The sequence below is a fragment of the Typopeltis vanoorti genome, chromosome 25 (genome assembly GCF_054136105.1).
Source record: "Typopeltis vanoorti isolate ZY-2024b chromosome 25, IOZ_Tvanoo_1.0, whole genome shotgun sequence".
In the NCBI taxonomy this organism is placed as follows: domain Eukaryota; kingdom Metazoa; phylum Arthropoda; class Arachnida; order Uropygi; family Thelyphonidae; genus Typopeltis; species Typopeltis vanoorti.
The window spans coordinates 14,256,206-14,275,139 of NC_143573.1; the positions used below are offsets into that span (position 1 = coordinate 14,256,206).

The window sequence follows — 18,934 nt, forward strand, 5'->3', positions numbered from 1 at the left end:
CTTACATTTTGATGCATTAAACCGATACCCCCATTCATTTGCCCATCTCTCTAGCTTATTCAAATCTTCTTGCAGGGCTACCACATCTGCACTATTACTAATAACCCTTCCCAACTTTGCATCATCTGCAAGCAACTGAATATTCCACTGACAATGTCACTGATATAAAGGTTAATCAATATAGTTGAAAGTTTATTTTTCACTTGGTTAGACTATAGTAAATTTAGTTTATTCCTTTATCCAAGTGTGAGGAAACAAAGTTTGCACCTGAAAATATCATCAGGACTGGAGTAAGGTAGTACAACACCGAGCAATTCATAGCAAAGCTGCACCAAGCTAACATCACTCCTACCTCAGTATCTCCCATAATGAAAAACACATCTCCTTGCAGATATGTATAATGTTATGCATTAAGGGAAGGGCCACTACCCAGACTAGTTTCGACCTCTATTGGGGTCTCTTCAGCGGGAGCCAGGCCTAGAAGTGGAGATACCAGGCAGAAGCAACAGCAAGGTCATCTTTACCTATAGGAGTTGCCAAAAGGTGTGCCACCTTTTTATTAAATTACTCTGGATTTAGAGAAAGATGTTGAAAGTTTATTTTTCACTTGGTTAGACTATAATAAATATAGTCTAACATTATGCATAACATTATACATAACTTGAGGGTTACAAGTGGAACCCCACTTGTAACCCTCAAGGAGATGTGTTTTGCATTAAGGGAGATACTGAGGTAGGAGTCCTCAGTAAGGACCTTTACTCCCCCCCCCCCTCTTACCCCAGTAAGAGGGGGGGAAGTAAAGAGTTTCCCAGTGTTGTACCACCTTACCCCCACTCCTGAGTATATGTTTTGCATTACGGTAAATACTGAAATAGAAGTGAGCTCTCCACCTTTGCAATGAGTTGCCCGGTGTTGTACCACCTTACCTCACTCCTGAAGATACTTTCTGGCGCAAACTTTGTTTGCTCACACTTGGATAAAGGATTAAACTAAATTTATTATAGTCTAACCAAGTGAAAAATAAACTTTCAACATCTATTCCAGCGATGCTCCAGCGCCATTATCTCTCGCCCTGTAGTGGTTCACGGTAAGATCTGCAATACACCCCGCTACAGCTGCAATCAACACTCGATGCGAAGAAAAACGCTGACGCAAGGAAGAGTTTTAGTTTTCGGAAGAGATAGAAGTCAGAGGGAGCCAAATCTAGGGAATAGGGTGGATGTTCCAACAATTCATAGTGCAGATCCCTTAATTTTCCCATTGGCAAAACACTTTTGTGGCATTGTCCTGATAAAAGATGATTTTTTTCTTCTGCAAACCAGGTCTTTTCTCGCGAATGTTTCCGTCTAGTCTGGTTAAAAGATTGGAATAATATTCCAAAGTTTTTGTTTTACCCTTTTCAAGATAATTAATAAACAAAATGCCATGACCTTTCCTGCTGATTGAACAGACTTTGTCTTCTTTGGCACTAAACAACTGGCTTCTGTCCATTGTTTTGACTGGTGTTTGGATTTTGGTGTGTAATGGTGAATCTAAGTCTCATCCATAGTAAAAAAATCGAAGCACAAAATCAGTTTTATTCTTGTTAATATGCTCCAAGCACTGTTCAGAGATTTTCATGCGAGTGCGTTTCACGAGCAAGCGTGGCATCCATCTTGCGAAAAGCTTTTTCATATGCAATTCTTCATGCAAAATATATCCTACACGTTCTTTTGAAATGCCTATAGTCTCAGCAATTTCACGTACTTTCACTCACCGGTCATCCAATACCATATCATGCATTTAATTAATGATTTCTGGTGCTGTTACACTTTTTGGACGTCCTTCAAGTGGATGATCTTCAAGGTTGGTACGGCCATGTTTAAACTCAGCTGTTCATTTCTTAATTGTCGAAAATGAAGAAGAAGAGTGCCCATAAACTTCTATAAACTTCAAATGAATTTCTTTTGTCGTTGAACCTTCTTTTACAAAGAATTTATAACCACACGATACTCAATTTTATCCATTTCAAGGGATACAGACAACACTTTTGCTTCAGACAGCTGTATAAAACACTCTACTTGATAGAATGACTTGCAATTTCACATGGATGCTTATGAATAGGAGACCTCCACATAGCCTTTAAAGGAATGCGGAGAACCAACCACGGCTTCTGACCTAATGTCCAATCCTCACCTTCTCGTGGTGCACCCTAATGGGCATCTACTTGGATACTGAACGAACGAGGATGGGCTGGCAATTTGGGATTTAGCAGACCAACTTGTATTCTTATTGGTTAAACCAAAATAAAAAATGATGGTACAACATAACAAAATTTCATGCCGGCTGGGGCGTCGCCCGGTTAAACAAGGCCTCCGTTGTTTTTGCCAGGGAACCAGTGCGAACAGCAAAAAGGCAGCTACTGGAACAAATCTGAAAACAAACCCCAACTCAACATGACCAAAGTTAAAGATCGGTACTATCAACATAAGAAGCCTGAATGGCAAAGAAATGGAGCTAGCTGAGGAATTAGATAAGTACCAGATCGACATAATAGGGGTGACTGAAACAAAAAAGACCAAAACCGGTGAGATCTTTCTGAGCAATAAATACAAAATGTTATATTCAGGCAATAACAATCAAGGAAAAGAAGGAGTAGCCATAGTATTCAACACAAAATATGAGGCTAATCTTCTTGAATGGTAGTCAGTCTCAAGTAGAGTAATGTGGGCAAATATGAGAATGGGGAACTGGACAATGAGACTTATTTGTGCCTATGGTGCCACAGAAGGTTCTACTAAGGTAGAAGTGGAGGAATTTTTTGACGCTTTAGAAAAAGCATCTGACAAAATGAAAAAGGAAAAGTTGGTCCTTGTTGGGGATCTAAATAGCAGAGTAGGAAATGATTGTCAGACATATAAAAATATTTTGGGAAAATTTGGAGAAAAGAGCAAAGCTAATAAATAATGGCAAATATCTGTTGGATTTCTGCTCAGGACATGGACTGGTTATTACTAACACCATGTTCCAACATAAAAATGTGCACAAATTCACATGAAGAGAAGAGGTTAGGAATAAGGAAAGTCTCATTGACTATGTTATTGTTAATAGTGATGTTTTCTCCCTGGTGCAGGACATCAGAGTGTACAGAGGATTTGAAATTGGAAGTGATCACTATTTAGTCTTGAGCAAGATAAAATTGAATTTCATACTGAAAAGAATAACATGTAAGAAAGTTTTAAAGCGAATAAAAGTTGAGCAGCTCTCAGATGTGAACTGTAGACTAAAATACACAAAGATTATTGAAGAAAAAATGAAAGAGTTTGAGAACAGGAATCAAACCTTGGAAATTCAGTGGCAAACTCTGAAGAAAACATTGATTGATTCTGCCAGAGAGGCATTTGGTGAGGTTGTCTGTAAGGATAAAAAAATCAGACCTCCCTGGTGGACACAGGAAGTTAAAGAGGCAGTGAAGGAAAAGAAGAAAGCATATCAAAAGTTCCTGTCAAATAAGTCAGCTTGTGCTCTTAGAATATAGAGACAAATGCAAGAATGCTAAACACTATGTAAAACTAGCTAAACAAAAGTCATGGGAGGTGTTTGGCAAGAATATAGAAAATAAATATCAAGAAGATGGCAAAATATTCTGGAGGTTGTTGAAGAAGCTTAGGAATGGAGGAAAGAGTGCTGTAAAAGGAGTTAGAGATGATAAAGGTGACATGAAAACGGGAGAAAAAGATATCCTTGAAGTATGGAGTAATTACTTTGAAAAACTGCTAAATGAAACAAGCAGTGATGGCAGCACAGTGATAAAAAACACTAACCAGGCATGCAGACAGGAATACATATCCATACTTGAAGTAGAAAAAGCCATTAAAGGCTTGAAATGTGGAAAGGCAGCAGGAGTAGATGATATTCGACCAGAAATGCTGAAGTATGGTGGTTTAAGAGTCTTACAGTCGCTGCACTGCATAGTTCAGAAAGCCTGGACAGAGGGACGAATTCCTGATGAATGGAGTAGAGCTCTCATAGTACCCATAGATAAAAAGGGAAATAAAACTGCATGTGAGAATTACAGAGGTATTTCCCTACTGAGTGCTCCTGGCAGGATCTATGCAAGTATACTTGAGAAATGGTTGAGAAGAATTGTGGAAGAAAAGCTTGGTGAAGAACAAGCTGGATTCAGGCTAAATAGAGGCTGTCAGGATCAGATCTTCACTTTACGACAAATAGTGGAGAAAGCATGGGAATATAACAAAGATCTGTATTTGAGTTTTGTCGATTTGGAAAAGGCATATGACAAGGTGACAAGAGAGAACCTATTCAATTCGCTGCAGTTATATGGTGTCAATGGGCATTATATCAAGCAATACTTAGTCTTTATTTGAGTTGTAAGTCAGCAATTAGAATTGAAGTACAGGAAGTTGGTTTAATGTTAAATCTGGTGTGAGACAAGGATGTACATTATCCCCTCTGTTATTCATTATCTATATGGATCGCATTATGAAGGAAAGTGATATTAAACATGATATCAAAATTGGAGATGTTAATGTCAGCTCTTTGCTTTATGCGGATGATGTTATGCTTCTAAATAAATCTGCTACAAGTCTGCAAGATTCCCTGACTAAATTGAATAACTGTTGTAATAAATATGGTATGAAGGTTAGCAATAAAAAGACAAAGATGATGAAAATAGGCAGAATCACTGAAAATGTCAACTGTGTTGTGAATGGAGAACCTGTGGAACAAGTAAAACATTTCAGCTATTTAGGCACGATTTTTACTGAAGATGGTAAATTAAATATGGAAATAGACAACAGAATCAGCAAAGCTGGTATGGTGGGAAGTCAATTGAATAAATTCATATGGAATAAGAGAGAAATTAGTCGGAACACTAAATTAGCTGTATACAAGAGTGTTCAAACCAGTTTTAACTTATTGATCTGAGAGCTGGATCAGAAGTAAAACACTTGACCAAAGACTAGAGACCACAGATATGAGAGTCCTGAGAAAGATTATAGGCGTGAACAGATGGCATTAATGGCAATATCATATTAAAAATGAGGATATTAGGAAAGAACTTGACATTGTCAGCATCCAGGAATGCGTTAGGAGAGCTAATCTCAGGTGGTATGGTCACTTAAACAGAACGGGTGAAGAAAGATTAGCAAAACAAGTGTTCTCTGCCAGGTTGGCAGCAAAACGACCCAAAGGAAGACCAAGATATAGGTGGATTGATACGGTACAAAGTGCCTTAGACGATAGAAATATAAGATCTGATAATGTTGGAGTCTTGATGAGTAACAGACTAATTTGGAGGAAAATTGTAGACAGGAAATTAATAATGATGTAATTTTTTTCATGTAGTACTATCATATCCTGTACACGGCAGGAATTTGATGATGCTTATGACAGATGCACCAACTTAGAAAAAAAAATCTTGCCAATAGTGTTGCCATCTATGGTCGAGGCCGAGAACTTTTGACCACCCTCGTGTGTATGTATGTATGTAATACTTTCTACATATATATATATATATATATATATATATATATGTGTGTGTGTGTGTGTGAGAGAGAGACCTTAGGAATATCAAAACAGGCATGCTACATTATCTATCAGGATAAAAAAAGCAATGCTAGGGTATTGATGCAGAACATAGAAAACGTGTTTATTACAAAAATTTCATAAAACAAACAGTTTATTCAATTACCTTGAAATGCATAAAAGAATAAAAACAGTAATAAACCATGCAGGCTTTGAAGGATAAGAACATAGCAGTAAATGGTAAATATGACCCATCACACATTTTGCTATTCATGGTCATATAATTATGACGACATATGAGAACAATTCCACATGTGGTCAAATAATTATATCTAAGAGAAAAGGAGGTATTGAAAGTAAGAGGTTATGTGTTATATGCCAAGCAGATGGTAGTAAGAAATAAATAAAATAAAAATCTTCTGTTCCACAGAACCAGAAAAATCGAAGAAAGATGAACATACCAATGAAGTAGATCCATTTTCCAAAATGGTGTTATAATAGGATGCCACACTATATGTACATCTATTCACCTCTGATTGCAGTGCAGGCATTTTGGTGAGCAGTCACTGGAAATTTTGTATATTATTATTATTATTGTACGGGCACCTCCATGGACTCTGAACACTCATGACTCATCTCAGGAGACCCAAACTATCATACCTCTCCTTTAACCCATTAACAGACAAATCACTCACAAGTAAATCAGGCACCCATTCCACTCATCCACAACTCTCCAAGCAAAGAATCTAGTCATCACACCACTACTGACCACACCTTTATTCAACTTTCAGGGATAACCTCTTGTTCCTGCTGCATCTAGCCAATGCTGAAACCTTTCCACTGTATCAGTCCTATAAGATCGTTAAAACAATTTAATTGTTTCTATCATATTCCCTCTTCTATTAACCTATCAACCAACTTCTGCAATCCACATACCCGCAATATATCCTCATTTTGTTCACTCGTCTCTGAATCTTCTCCACCACTTACTCATACCCAAGAAACCCAGGAGAACAGACCTGAGCACAGTAATCAGGAAGTGAATGTATCAAGGCCTTATAAAGCAGAATAACAACTTCCTTATCTCCACTTGTTAGTGTACTGTTCAATAGCCAAGTAATCTTATGACTTACCTCAGCAATATGTCCTCTAAACTTTAACTCTCTGTCTACCAACCACTCCTAAATCTCTAGCTTCATCTATTTCATGGAGTACAGTTCCATCAATGTGATACACAGCTTGTGATCTATTTATCCCAAAATGCATAACTTTACATTTCTCCACATTAAAATGACATTACTGACAGCCTGTTTAAATCGTCCCGCAAGCTTTCCACATCGCCTTAACTATTACTCTACCTCATTTTGAATCATAAGCAAACAACTGAATACATCCTTTCAGGTTATTTCCTATATTATTTATGTACAAATTAAGCAGTAGTTAAATTAAACAAAATTAGACCACTATTGCCTTGATTCTGCCACTCCATATACCACTTTTTTGATATTTGTCAGGCCGCCACCCGCTTATCTACATAACCATCCCCATTTGTTCTAATTTGCATAACAGAATTCCATGTGGTATTCTGTCAAATGCCTTTGCGACATCCAGCAGAATCATCGTGTAGCAATTTCCAACTCAGCTGTTACTCTATTACAAAAAGTTAGTAAATTACTAAGACATGGCTTCACAAAGCCATGCTGCCCCTCATACAGTATCATATTTTTATCTACCCATTTTTGAATTATTTTTTTGACCAATTTTTCCAGTCCTTTTACCACTACACCTGAGATACTGATGGGTCTATAATTTGCAACTGCAGTCTTAGAACCTCCCTTATGCTAGGAAATTATCTTACCCTTTTTCCACTCCCTTGGAACTCTACCACAGCTGAAACTTAAAGAGCCTAGTCAGAGGAATAGCCAGTTCCCTTGCAAAATTCTCACAAATCCTGAGCTGATATTCATCTCATCCCACAGCTGTATTTCCATTGCGATTCTGTAATATCCTAAGAACCACCAACTCATCCACCTCTGTGTCCTACATCAGTGTGTCACATGTGTTATAGCAGTAACCTCACTAGGATAATATACCGTTGCAAAGTGTCATTCAATAACTAAACCATCTTATCTGCGTCGTCACCTCATGACCATCATCACTCATTAAGGTTAATCTTTCATAATCATTCCATCTTTTATTTGTCACATAATCTCTTTCGGGTTTCTTTGGCTTTCTGAGTTTGCTAATTACCTTTCTCCTTATATGCCCTCAACAGCATTTTCTTTTTCTGCAGCTAATGCTTAATGATATTAATCATCCATCTAACTCCTATCTGATTAACTCTCCTTATTTTATACAAGTGTATACAATTTAATATTGCTTCCTCTAGGTAACCCTTAACTATCTCCCATGGACTACTAACATTTTCAATGGAGTGTTTTTATGCCAAGGCACAGATTTAAGCTTCCTCCTAAGCGCGTCATAATCACCTGCCTTATAGTTTCACATATACCCCCTTCTTAACAGAACATTCTTCGTGTTTTACAAACGCCCAAGTCAAGACTGCATGGTCACTTTCATCAATCAGGGACAATGTTGCCATCTTGGTTATGGATAACTCTTCTGATCCTAAGACCAGATCCAATACTCTCACACATCTAGTCCCCTCCATCATATACTGGCACAAGTAATTATCTCTCAGTAGGTCTATAAATTCCATTTCCTTCCTGCCATGTGATCTTTCTTCCTTCCAGTTTATATCTCCATAGTTGAAGTCCCCCATAATAATCACTCGACCTCACTGTACTAACTTCCCAATGCATGTCTTCCAGATCATCCATGGAACTCCCTGGCCTATAACAACAACCAACTGTATATTTTACTTTACTCACCTTAATCTCACACCAGACCACTTCAAATAAACAGTCATCCTCCCACCTATCTCCTGTTCTTTTTGACTGCAATTCATCCACTATCATCAGCAGTACCCATCCTTCCATTCTATCTTCCCTGAAAATAGTACACTCTTCATATTCTATCCCTGTAACTACATCATATGCTGTTGGTCAAGTCTCACTAATGCTAATAACTTTTTGCGAGGTTGCAATAACCAATGCCAAAAACTCATTCCTCTTGTTCCTAATACTTCTGGCATTAGTACATAGAAAATGCAGCATCCCTTAAGCCCCTCACTCATTTTTACTTCCTGAATTGATGACCATATTCATTAATTTTGCTCAACAGACTACCTTCTGCACTTGGTCATTCTCACACTCACTCACCACATAGGTACCTTCATACCAACTCACCTGCTTCCACTCTAATTGCTTAAGTTTTCCTGAATTTGTGCTTCAGCATGCTTGGTCAATAAAGCTCTTTCTAGACACCTAACACCAAAACTATTTAGATACAGTTCATCAGCATTATATAATCCTTCTTTCTGTCAAACTCAAACCACACTCATGGGTGCCTTCACAGAAACTCACTTACTTCCACCCTAATTGCTTAAGTTTTCCTGAATTTGCGCTTCAGCATGCTCAGTGAATAAAGTTCTCTCTTTTTCTCTTTCTCTGTAGACACTTTCATCAATCAGGAACAATGATTGATGAAAGCACCGAACCATTTAGATGCAGTACATCAGCATTATACAATTCTTTCTGTCAAACACAAACCACAGATCCATAAATCATACATTATTCCTTCTGCACAACCTGCATATTGATTCATTTGCTACCAATGCCCTCCATCTCAGTTCATCTCTATCATAGCATGGCACCAGACTTACAATCTTCACCTTCTCACTCTTCAGTTTTGCTTCTTCTAACAACTCCTTTATATCTTTCCTCATAGAATATTTCTCACCTCTCAAATCATTTGTGCCAACCAACACAATTAGTTCTTTCGCCTTACTTTTTGGCATCCGGATGGAGTGACTAATATGATGAATTTTTGCACCATGGAAACACGATTTTGTTACACTTTCATTGTGCATAATTTCTCCTTAACTTGTTTTTCTTGTTTGTTCACTCGGTCTTTATTATTACTTTGTACCACCAGTTTCTTTCTCTTCTCAGCCCTATTAATCTCTTGTCATGTCTGCAATTTTTCAATTTCATACTTTGTTCTGTGAAGGATAACCATTCAAGCACACTATTTCATTATTTATGTCCATTTCATTCTCCTTTATTTCACGGCTGCACATTCAACATTAATTCCAACATGTTCCATCCTACCATCAATACTGTCCACTCTACTAACATTTGCTGTGTTCTCATCACCTAATAAGCACTCACTTTTGAAACATTTAATACTCTCTCTCTCTCTCTCTCTCCAATTTCCTTCCACATATCCTTTAATTTTCATGACAAATATACCTCACACACGCTGCACTGCACAAACTCCCACAAATTCAAATTACCCAAAAACATAATCTTTATTGGTATCGTTCTACCATACGTTGGTGCCATACTGACAAATCCTAGTTAAACAAGAAATACAAGGTTTACTTATAAACTAAATAACTCAGTCAATCACACACCCATTTAAAACAAAAACTACAGTAAGTTAACCTAATGTTATCTATTAAAATATGAAAAAATTACTTATCCTACAGGAGCACTAATAACCACACAATATGCCACCTAACAGCATACAGCAGGCATATAGAAGGTAATAATGTTATCAAACATCCAAATCCCAGTAGACCCACTAATGAAGTCTATAATACAGAAATGCATTAATTTGCCAAATATAATCGGAGAATGTTATCCTAAGATCAACTTCTTCTACACGACCATAATACTTCTTTTTCATGGCATTAAAGGGGTCACATTAGGACTTCAGGTTGTCTGTTACAATTTGAATTTTTACACTTATTCATTATCACACGTAAATTATAATGTTTGTTCTGAACATGCAGGTTTGAAATCTGGCAAAATACAAGCCAGTTAATAAACATCTTTTTATAATTTAGTTTGTTTGGTGTTGTAATACCGTTAAAATAAGTTATGAATAATGTCCAATACTTAAGCCTGTCAATTAGATTATGGAATACATAGATTGTATTCCATAATCTGTACAGATCCTTGTAAAAATCATGTGGGAGGATGTGTGCAGAAAGTAACTGGACAATGCCCATTAAAAATATGCTCAAAGACAGGATTTGTGGAAGGTCATACAGGTAACAAGATAAAATTACCTTCCATCAAAACTTCTCTTCATACAATTACTGTTATGGTGCATACTGCACCTGTTAAAGAATACATGCTGCAGCACATACATCTGATGAACTGTTATTGGTTTTCTGTGTCAATATGAGTGTAGGATGACTGCATTTTTGTCATAGTGATGTCTGATGATTGTAGCATTACACCAACAGTAAAATGTTGCATTATGGTGAAGGCACTTTGCAATTTTTTTTATAATAATTCCATTCAAAAAAGTTTTTCTCTTTTTAGAACATAATGTGTTTCTCTATGTTCCAAAACATGTTGGAGGGCAGCATATGTTTATGAAACAGATCCAAAACAAGTCCAATTGTCTCCTTCATCATTAATTTGGATTTATATACTAATGAGACTTCTCTCAGTTGCTCAACATATGTTACAGGATAGTATACATCCTCTGTCCAAAAAGAAACTGAACTTTTAATAGAAAATAAAACACAGGCCAATTATAATTATTCAAATAATTTATTTCAATCAATATACTCTCCCTCAGCTTCGATAGAGCATTTGGTATGGTCAATTAATTCGTTAAATGAGTTTTTTATATAGGTTTTTGGGATACTGCCTCTTGAATGTTTCAATGGTGTCTATCGCATTCCTTTCATTGGTAAATGAAGTTGGGGAAAGTGAAAGAAGTCACAGGGTGCTAAATCATGTGAATACAGTGAGTGATCCAACACACAAACTTGGTTTTTGCTCAAAAACTGTTTCACAGTGTTCGAACAATGAAATGGTGCATTATCATGCAAAAGCAGCCAGCTGCCTGCATCATGATATTCATGTCGTACGCGGCTAATTCTCGCTATCAATCGCTTCAAAACTTCGAGATAAAACTCACCATTGACCGTTTGGCCAGGTGGAAAGAATTTTTTTGGATAACGCCCTTGGAATCAGAAACAAATCAGCATTGTCTTTACTTTTGACTTCTCCAAGCGACTTTTTTTCGGATGCCCTCTTATGGTGGCCTCCACTCAGCACTCTAGTGCTTTGTTTCGGGCTCATACTCAAAACACCATGTTTCATCATCATTAACGATTGTTTCAAGGAAGTGTGAGCGGTTTTAATGAGGTCTTTACAGAGCTCAATTCAATACATTTTTTGGTCGTTGGTGAACTTGTGGGGAACAAATCGCGAATTCAATTTACGAAGGTCCAAACTCTCGGTCATTTTGGAATCCCCAATTCATCTTCAATCAATCTTTTGGGGTGAAAAGATTGGCGGCAGTTTACTGCATTGGTGGAACCGTGCTCCAGGAAATTGATGAGGCACGAGATTTAGGAGTGTTGGTGGATAAGGAATTGAAATTTAGGGGACACATTGCGAAAGTGGCCAAATCAGCTCATCAAATCACTTGGTTGCTGAAGAATACGTTGACAAGCAGAGACAAGCAGGTTATTGTTCCTCTGTATCGAGCCTTGATAAGACCTCATCTCGACTACTGTGCTCAGATTTGGTCACCTAGATTTCTTCTTGATGGGGAGGAGGTGGAGAGGATCCAGAGGCGAGTGACCAAGATGATAGCAGGTCTTGTGGAATGAACCGTATGAGAACAGGTTGAGGATTTGTGGGTTGCAAAAATTGGTTGATAGGCGGAGGAGGGGAGATATGATTGAGACATTCAAATTACTGAAGGGTTTCTATAAAATTAATTCAGAAGATATTTTTGAGAACAGGGCTGGTTGTAGGAGGACTAGGGGACATCCATGGAAATTGGGCAAAAGTGTGGTTAGTAAAGGTGTTAGAGCTGGGTTCTTTACTTTTAGAGTAGTGAATGAGTGGAATGCGCTCCCTGAGTGTGTGGTGGATGCTGTGACAGTGAATGAGTTTAAGGCAAGGTATGATAGATACTGTATGAATGTCGAATAGTTGTGATGAATATGATTTGGGGCCTCCCTCGATGAGTCTAATGACTCCCTGGAGTTGCCCGTAATAATAGTAATAATAATCTCACAGATGATTTTGGGTTTTCTTTGATGAAATCATGCACTTTTTTGGATGTTAACTTCGCTCGGTCCAGTTTTTGAACAGCCCGGCTTTTTGTCATCCTCAAGCATCTCATGACCACTTGGAAATTGCTTAAACTACTTGTAAATATGAGTACGGGATAAGCATTCATCACTGATGCTTTTTGAAGCATTGATGCGTTTCGGTTAAACCTTTACCAAGTTTAACATAAAAGTCGATCGCAACTCTATGTTTGAATCTCATTTTCTGACCATTCATCAAAACACACTATCACTCTTGGCACTATAACTCGGCTTCTAATGAAACAAATGTCATAAACATTTGACACAACACTAATGAAGGTTGCCGCTTTCGACAACAAAAAAGATACAACACGGTGTGCCACTTGTTTCTTCTATTTTCGAAAAGTTCAATTTCTTTTTGGACAGAGAATTTATATTTAAGGAAAGGAATGGAAAAAAGCTGTGTCTCATTTATCAAATAATCAGTATATATATTCCTGAGATTTCAACGCAAAATATCAAGAAAAATCAAACTCAAGGTGTCATTTAAATTATTTGGTTGAGATCACTGTTATAAACAGCTATACATGTAAAGATAGATAGCTTTTTTTTTTTTTTTAAACTTTAGCATTTATTTATAAGCAATATACACTTTTAGCAATGTGACAGATTTATTTTCCTAAATAAGCACCTTTATCATGTCTACTGCATCAGTACAACTTACCAACAAACAAAAACAAACAAACAAAAAAAACAGTATCACTGTTAGAATTGAGCCTTATGTGTGTCTTGGAAATTATGCCAAACGGTTGCACACTCATTAAATACAAAATCCCGATTCTAATGATTTTCAAATAGTTCTAGATTTAGTTCTCTGAATGCCCACTGCCAGTTCCATAGGACTTGAAAAACAGGCTATGGCACAAGTCTGTGATATCAAGCAAAATCTAGAACTCCAATCACAAAATGAAAACACCATTTCTTTAATATAGGACTAGGACCTGATCATGGCACCAGGTAAAACATATACACACAAAACAAGAAGTTTTTCACAACAGGAAGACAAACGGGGCAGATTGTCTTCATGCTTTTTGAAGATGGACAGTGAGGATGTCAGGTGCATCTAGCCTACATATGGCAACTTCTGTACACAGCACACATATTTACACAGGGATATTGGGAGTCAGATCCAAGTTTTCAAGGAGTCACTTATCTAGTTAAGGCTCTTCTTCCTCTTCTTCTGGATTTTCTGAGTCAATAAATTCAACATGAGTAAAAGGAAAATGGCCAATCTTACCCCTAAGTTCTCCCTCCCACTGTCCATTAATGTTCATTTTAGTTACTTTAATGATATCACCTACCTAAAAAAGAAAAAAAATGGTAATGAATAAAATGTTAAAACTACAAATTATTAAAAATGGTAAAAATAATAATAAAAAGCATGTGAAAATATACTGGGTGATTAAAAAAAAACAAAGTTGCTTCCCGGGTTAGATGTAATCACCATATAATTACAGAGTGCACAAATGTGACCATGAGTGAAAAGGAACATGCTAATTTGAAGTCAAAGTTCACACTACTGGCCGTTCTACTCCAAAACCAAAGTCACTTGCCTATGTTGTAAAAGTAGTCTTTATCACAAGATGTGGCCAAGATAGGTGCACCTAGATGTAAGACAGAATGACCAAAAATTGATTAATTTTCTGCTGAACCAGTGTAATCAACAGAAAATCAACCATTTTTTCAGTCCTTTGGCTACAGCTACTGCACACAGCTGGATATCAAACATATCTGAAAAGTAAAAATAACCAACTAGGTGTTGATTGAATGATTGAACTTGTTCGCAGGTCAACAGATCATTAAGACCTCCAGTGTGGTATATACTATTTGTAGCTAAGGGATGCTTCTCAAACACAGCACGATAATTTTTATTCTTTATTTAGGAATATAACATCATCTACAAAAAAAAAGCAGAACTGAGTTCAATATTACCAATTTTGACATTAAGCCGAATACCGGTTTTCTGCATAATGTGATCCACATAAAGGATGAAAACAATGAAGATAAACTTCATCCTTGTCTAAACACTTGATTCGACATCAAACCACTTTCTTGTATATTTCAATTCTAACTAAAGACTATAAATGTCTATTTAGACCATGATGTCCCATTTCTTAACATAAAAATCTGGACCAGTTTATTCTTCCTCAAGAACTAGACTATTCTTCATAAATTTTTCTTAGCCCCTTCTCAAGTAATGTTTCCATAAAGCTTATTTGGAATGAGCTAGGAAATTTATCAAATTTCAACATTTCCATTTTTATAGAGATGTACTATGAAATGAGAAATAAAACTAAAATGTAAGAGTTCCATATAATCTGGAATTTATTCTTTTGACCAAGCTTTCAGAAATATGTAATGCAGCAACTGTAAAATCATTATATCTCCATATTTGTTCATTTCTAGTCAAATATTTATTCCAAATATCCTTCTACAATTTAGATTTCTAACTTTTTATTTTTATTATAGGTGGGTCTCCATGTTTGTGGGATCTGTATTAGTGGATTCGTATTTTTGTGTTAGCAGAAATATTAAAATAATGAATATAAAAATATCAATTATTACTGTGCTTATACGAATACCTATGGGTTATAAATGAAATAAATCTAGCAATGGATAAAAGTGTAAAAGGGCCAAGAAAGTGAAGATTTTAAATGAGAAAGTGCAGATTCTAGATAAATGTGAAAAAAGACACATGCAACCATAGGCCGCATATTTAGTATCAATGAAAGCATGATATATAAGAAAACAAGAAACTGAGTTCAGAGAGGCAGAGCAAACTGGTGGAAATATGTAGCTTATCTATGTGATAAAGTGATGTTAAATATGGAGAATACACTGCTAATTTGGATTGGAGACCAGCATAAGAAAAAGTTCCTGTGAACAATGATATGATTTCTGGTAAGGCCTTTCGTTCTTTACAAAAGATTTAAGCAGCAAACCCCTGTACCAGAAGCACTGCAGAAACCACTTTCACTGCCAGTGAAGGTTGGTTCTAGTAACTGAAGAGGAATTGTTCACTCTGTAATGTAAAGATTTATTTTGACCCTGCACATGAAAGATCACAAGACCTATAAATACTACAGTACCGTGTGTGGATTATGGAGAAAATGTAGCCTGTTGATATGTTTCTTAAAGAGTGGGAGGTTGTACTCAGTGGGAAAAACAGTATGGGAGAGATTGTTCCAAAGAATAGAGGGGTGGACAGAATGAATGAAGCTAATGAGATGTTAGTTGAGTGTTTTCGAAGCTGGACAGTGTATGGGTGTTGTATGCTGTATCAAAATTGTGCAGTTTTTCTATGATTAGAAGAAAGTGGAGGAAAAGTAGCAGTCAATTCAGAGGAGCAATGCCCATGATTACGAGCAAGTCTGCTTCAGCTGATCAAGAGGTTGCTACAGCCTACCCTGCACAACTCAAGAAGCTCATTGCAGAAAAGGGATATAAACCTGAACATGTTTTTAAATGCTGATGAGACTGCATTTCTGGAAGATGCCTCAGTGGACCAACATAGTAAACAAACAGAAGAAGGCCGAACCAGAAGTCTTGATGTCAGCCAATCCTGCTTTTTTCTCCAGCCTCTGAGACCCCTATTACTGACGAGTATTGAATCCTGTGGTGAATACCCTGGCGCATGCCTTGTTCTTAACTATGTAAGAAAATTTTAACAGCATTTTCGAAACATGGGTCTACAATGTTACTTAATACTGTGAAACAATTAAAACTTTTTCTCTAAATGGTTGCATAAGCGTTTAGGCATAAAGAGAAAATATTTGGGGGTTATTAAGGAAGGATTTTTGCAGAATTTCATGTTTTGTAGGAAGTGTTAACATGCAACCCTTGCAAATATGGAGACCTGACTGCTGGATAGTTTTCAGTTTGGAATAATTGTTCAAATTATTTCAAACTGAAATATCCTTAAGTTTTCACATATTCCTTTTGTGAGCCTCTTTCCTACATCAAATTCATGATATGTATCCTCAAGGGATAGAAAGAAGATTGTTATTTGCATTATTACTAGATTTATATTAACAATTTCTTCCAAATTAATCTGTTAATTTTCAAGTCTCCAATGTGGTCACATTTAATGTTTCGGTCTTCTAAGGCATTTTTTACTGCAACAATCCACCCAGATCTTGATTGTCCTCTTCTTCCATCCCAGGACCAAATACCTGTTTTGCTAGCTTTTCCTCTCCCATTCTGCTTTACGTGACCATATCATCTTAAGAATGGTTCTCCATTTTTAAACTTTCTCGACAGTCTCCAGAACATTTTGCATCTGTAATATTTACCTTCCATATGCTTCTTAAAATCTTCCTATGAAACTTTAGTCAGATACTTTTACACTAATTTAGCTTCCTTATATTTCTTTCTATATTCTCTAAGGTCACATAATTTTCATGCCACAAACTATCTATATAATTTCTTGGTAATGTGATTTTTTTAATCCTTGCAGACAACTTCACCACATACTTGGTTGGTCCAATTAAATTTTATTCAGATTTTCACACTCAGTCTTTAACATTTGGTTCTTATTTTACACGTCTTTCACTTCTTCATCAATAATTTTTATATCTCAGTGAGTTCACCTCTGAAAGTTGTTCAATTATTCTTTTTTAAAAGTTCCATACATTTTTCAATGTGATACTCATTTTTATCACTCTAACTAACCACCCCCCCAAAAAAATTAAATCCTTTAATTCCCTGTATATGTTTATATCCTGAACCAATCTCAAAATATTACTATCAAATAACAATCAATAACACAATTCTTGCTTCTTGTGTGTTCTCTTCCTGTGACTTTATGGGCATCTGAACATTTTGCTATGGTAAAGGTAATGACAAGTTTGTATTTTAAATAGAATTAGGCCAGGTTTTTATGTGAATCTCACCTACAAAAGATTGTAATCAATCGTACATTAGTATTTTATGGGCTAAGCATCAGACATTATAGAAATTCCAATACAGAGACAAAATGTGGAACTTTTTTCAGGTCACTTCAAACCTCCAATAAGGTGGTAGTAGTTTCATGCTTGGCAAAGAAATTTATCCGTCACCTAAAGATATTCATAAATATTCCTGTCCATACAATAATTTGGCACTTAAGACTGGGGCTGACAAACCATTACCATTATTAGGTATTAGCATGGTAGCTACCTTGGTGTGGATAGCTCTTCTGATCCTTCAACCAGATCCAATTCTAACACACCACTAGTCCCCTCCATCACAAGCTGCCTCAAGTAATCATCTCTTAGTAAGTGTTTAAATTCCATTTCCTTCCTGAAATGTCATTTTTCTTCCTTCCAGTCCATATCTTCATACCTGAAGTCTCCCGTAATAATCATTCAACCTGTACTCGTACTAATTTGGTGATGGATGTCTTCCAGATCATCCATGGAACTACTTGGCCTATAGCAACAACCAACTATATATTTTGCCTTAATCTCATACCAGACTGCTTCAAATGAACAGCCACCATCCTGCCTATCTCTTATTCTTTTTGGCTGGAATTCATCTGCTATTATCAGCAGTACTCATCCTTCCATTCTATCTTCACTGAAAATAGTACACCCTTCATAGTCTATCCCTGTAACTACATCATATGCTGTTAGTCAAGTCTCACTAATGCCTATAACTTTTTTGCAAGGTTGCGATAACCAATGCCAAAAAACTCCTTCCTCTTGTTCCTGATACTTCTGGCATTAGTATATAGAAACTGCAGCGTCCCTTTAGGCCCCTCACTCATCTTTATTTCCTGCATTGACTACCCTACTCATTATGTTTGCTCAAGAGACTAGATTCTGCACTTGGTCATTCTCACACTCACTCACCTCATGGGTGCCTTCACACAAACTCACCTGCTTCCACCTTAATTGCTTATGTTTTCCTGAATTTGCACTTCAGCATGCTTCAACTAAGCTGTCTGTCTCTCTCTCTCTAGACACCTAACACCAAAACCAATTAGATTCAGCCCATCAGCATTATAGAAATCCTTCTTACCATCAAACACAGACCATGGATCCACAAATCCTACATCATTCCTTCTGCACAACCTACATATTGATTAATTAGCTATCAGCACCTTCCTCCTCAGTTTGCCTCTACTAACAACTCATTTACATCCTCCCTCATGAATACTTCTCACCTCTCAAATCA

At 36.7% G+C, this 18,934-nt stretch overlaps 1 protein-coding gene across 1 annotated transcript in view; it reads right to left on the reverse strand.

Annotated features, from left to right (window-relative positions):
• Positions 1 to 13,370: 13,370 nt before the first annotated feature.
• LOC150092564 (adapter molecule Crk-like) overlaps positions 13,371 to 18,934 on the reverse strand; it is a 129,596-nt gene continuing 124,032 nt past the window's right edge. Inside the window, exon 8 of the mRNA XM_090414572.1 lies at positions 13,371 to 14,079. Within this exon, the coding sequence (XP_090270698.1) occupies positions 13,936 to 14,079 (144 nt within the window). The 3' untranslated portion in view covers positions 13,371 to 13,935. The remainder of the gene's footprint in view (positions 14,080 to 18,934) is intronic.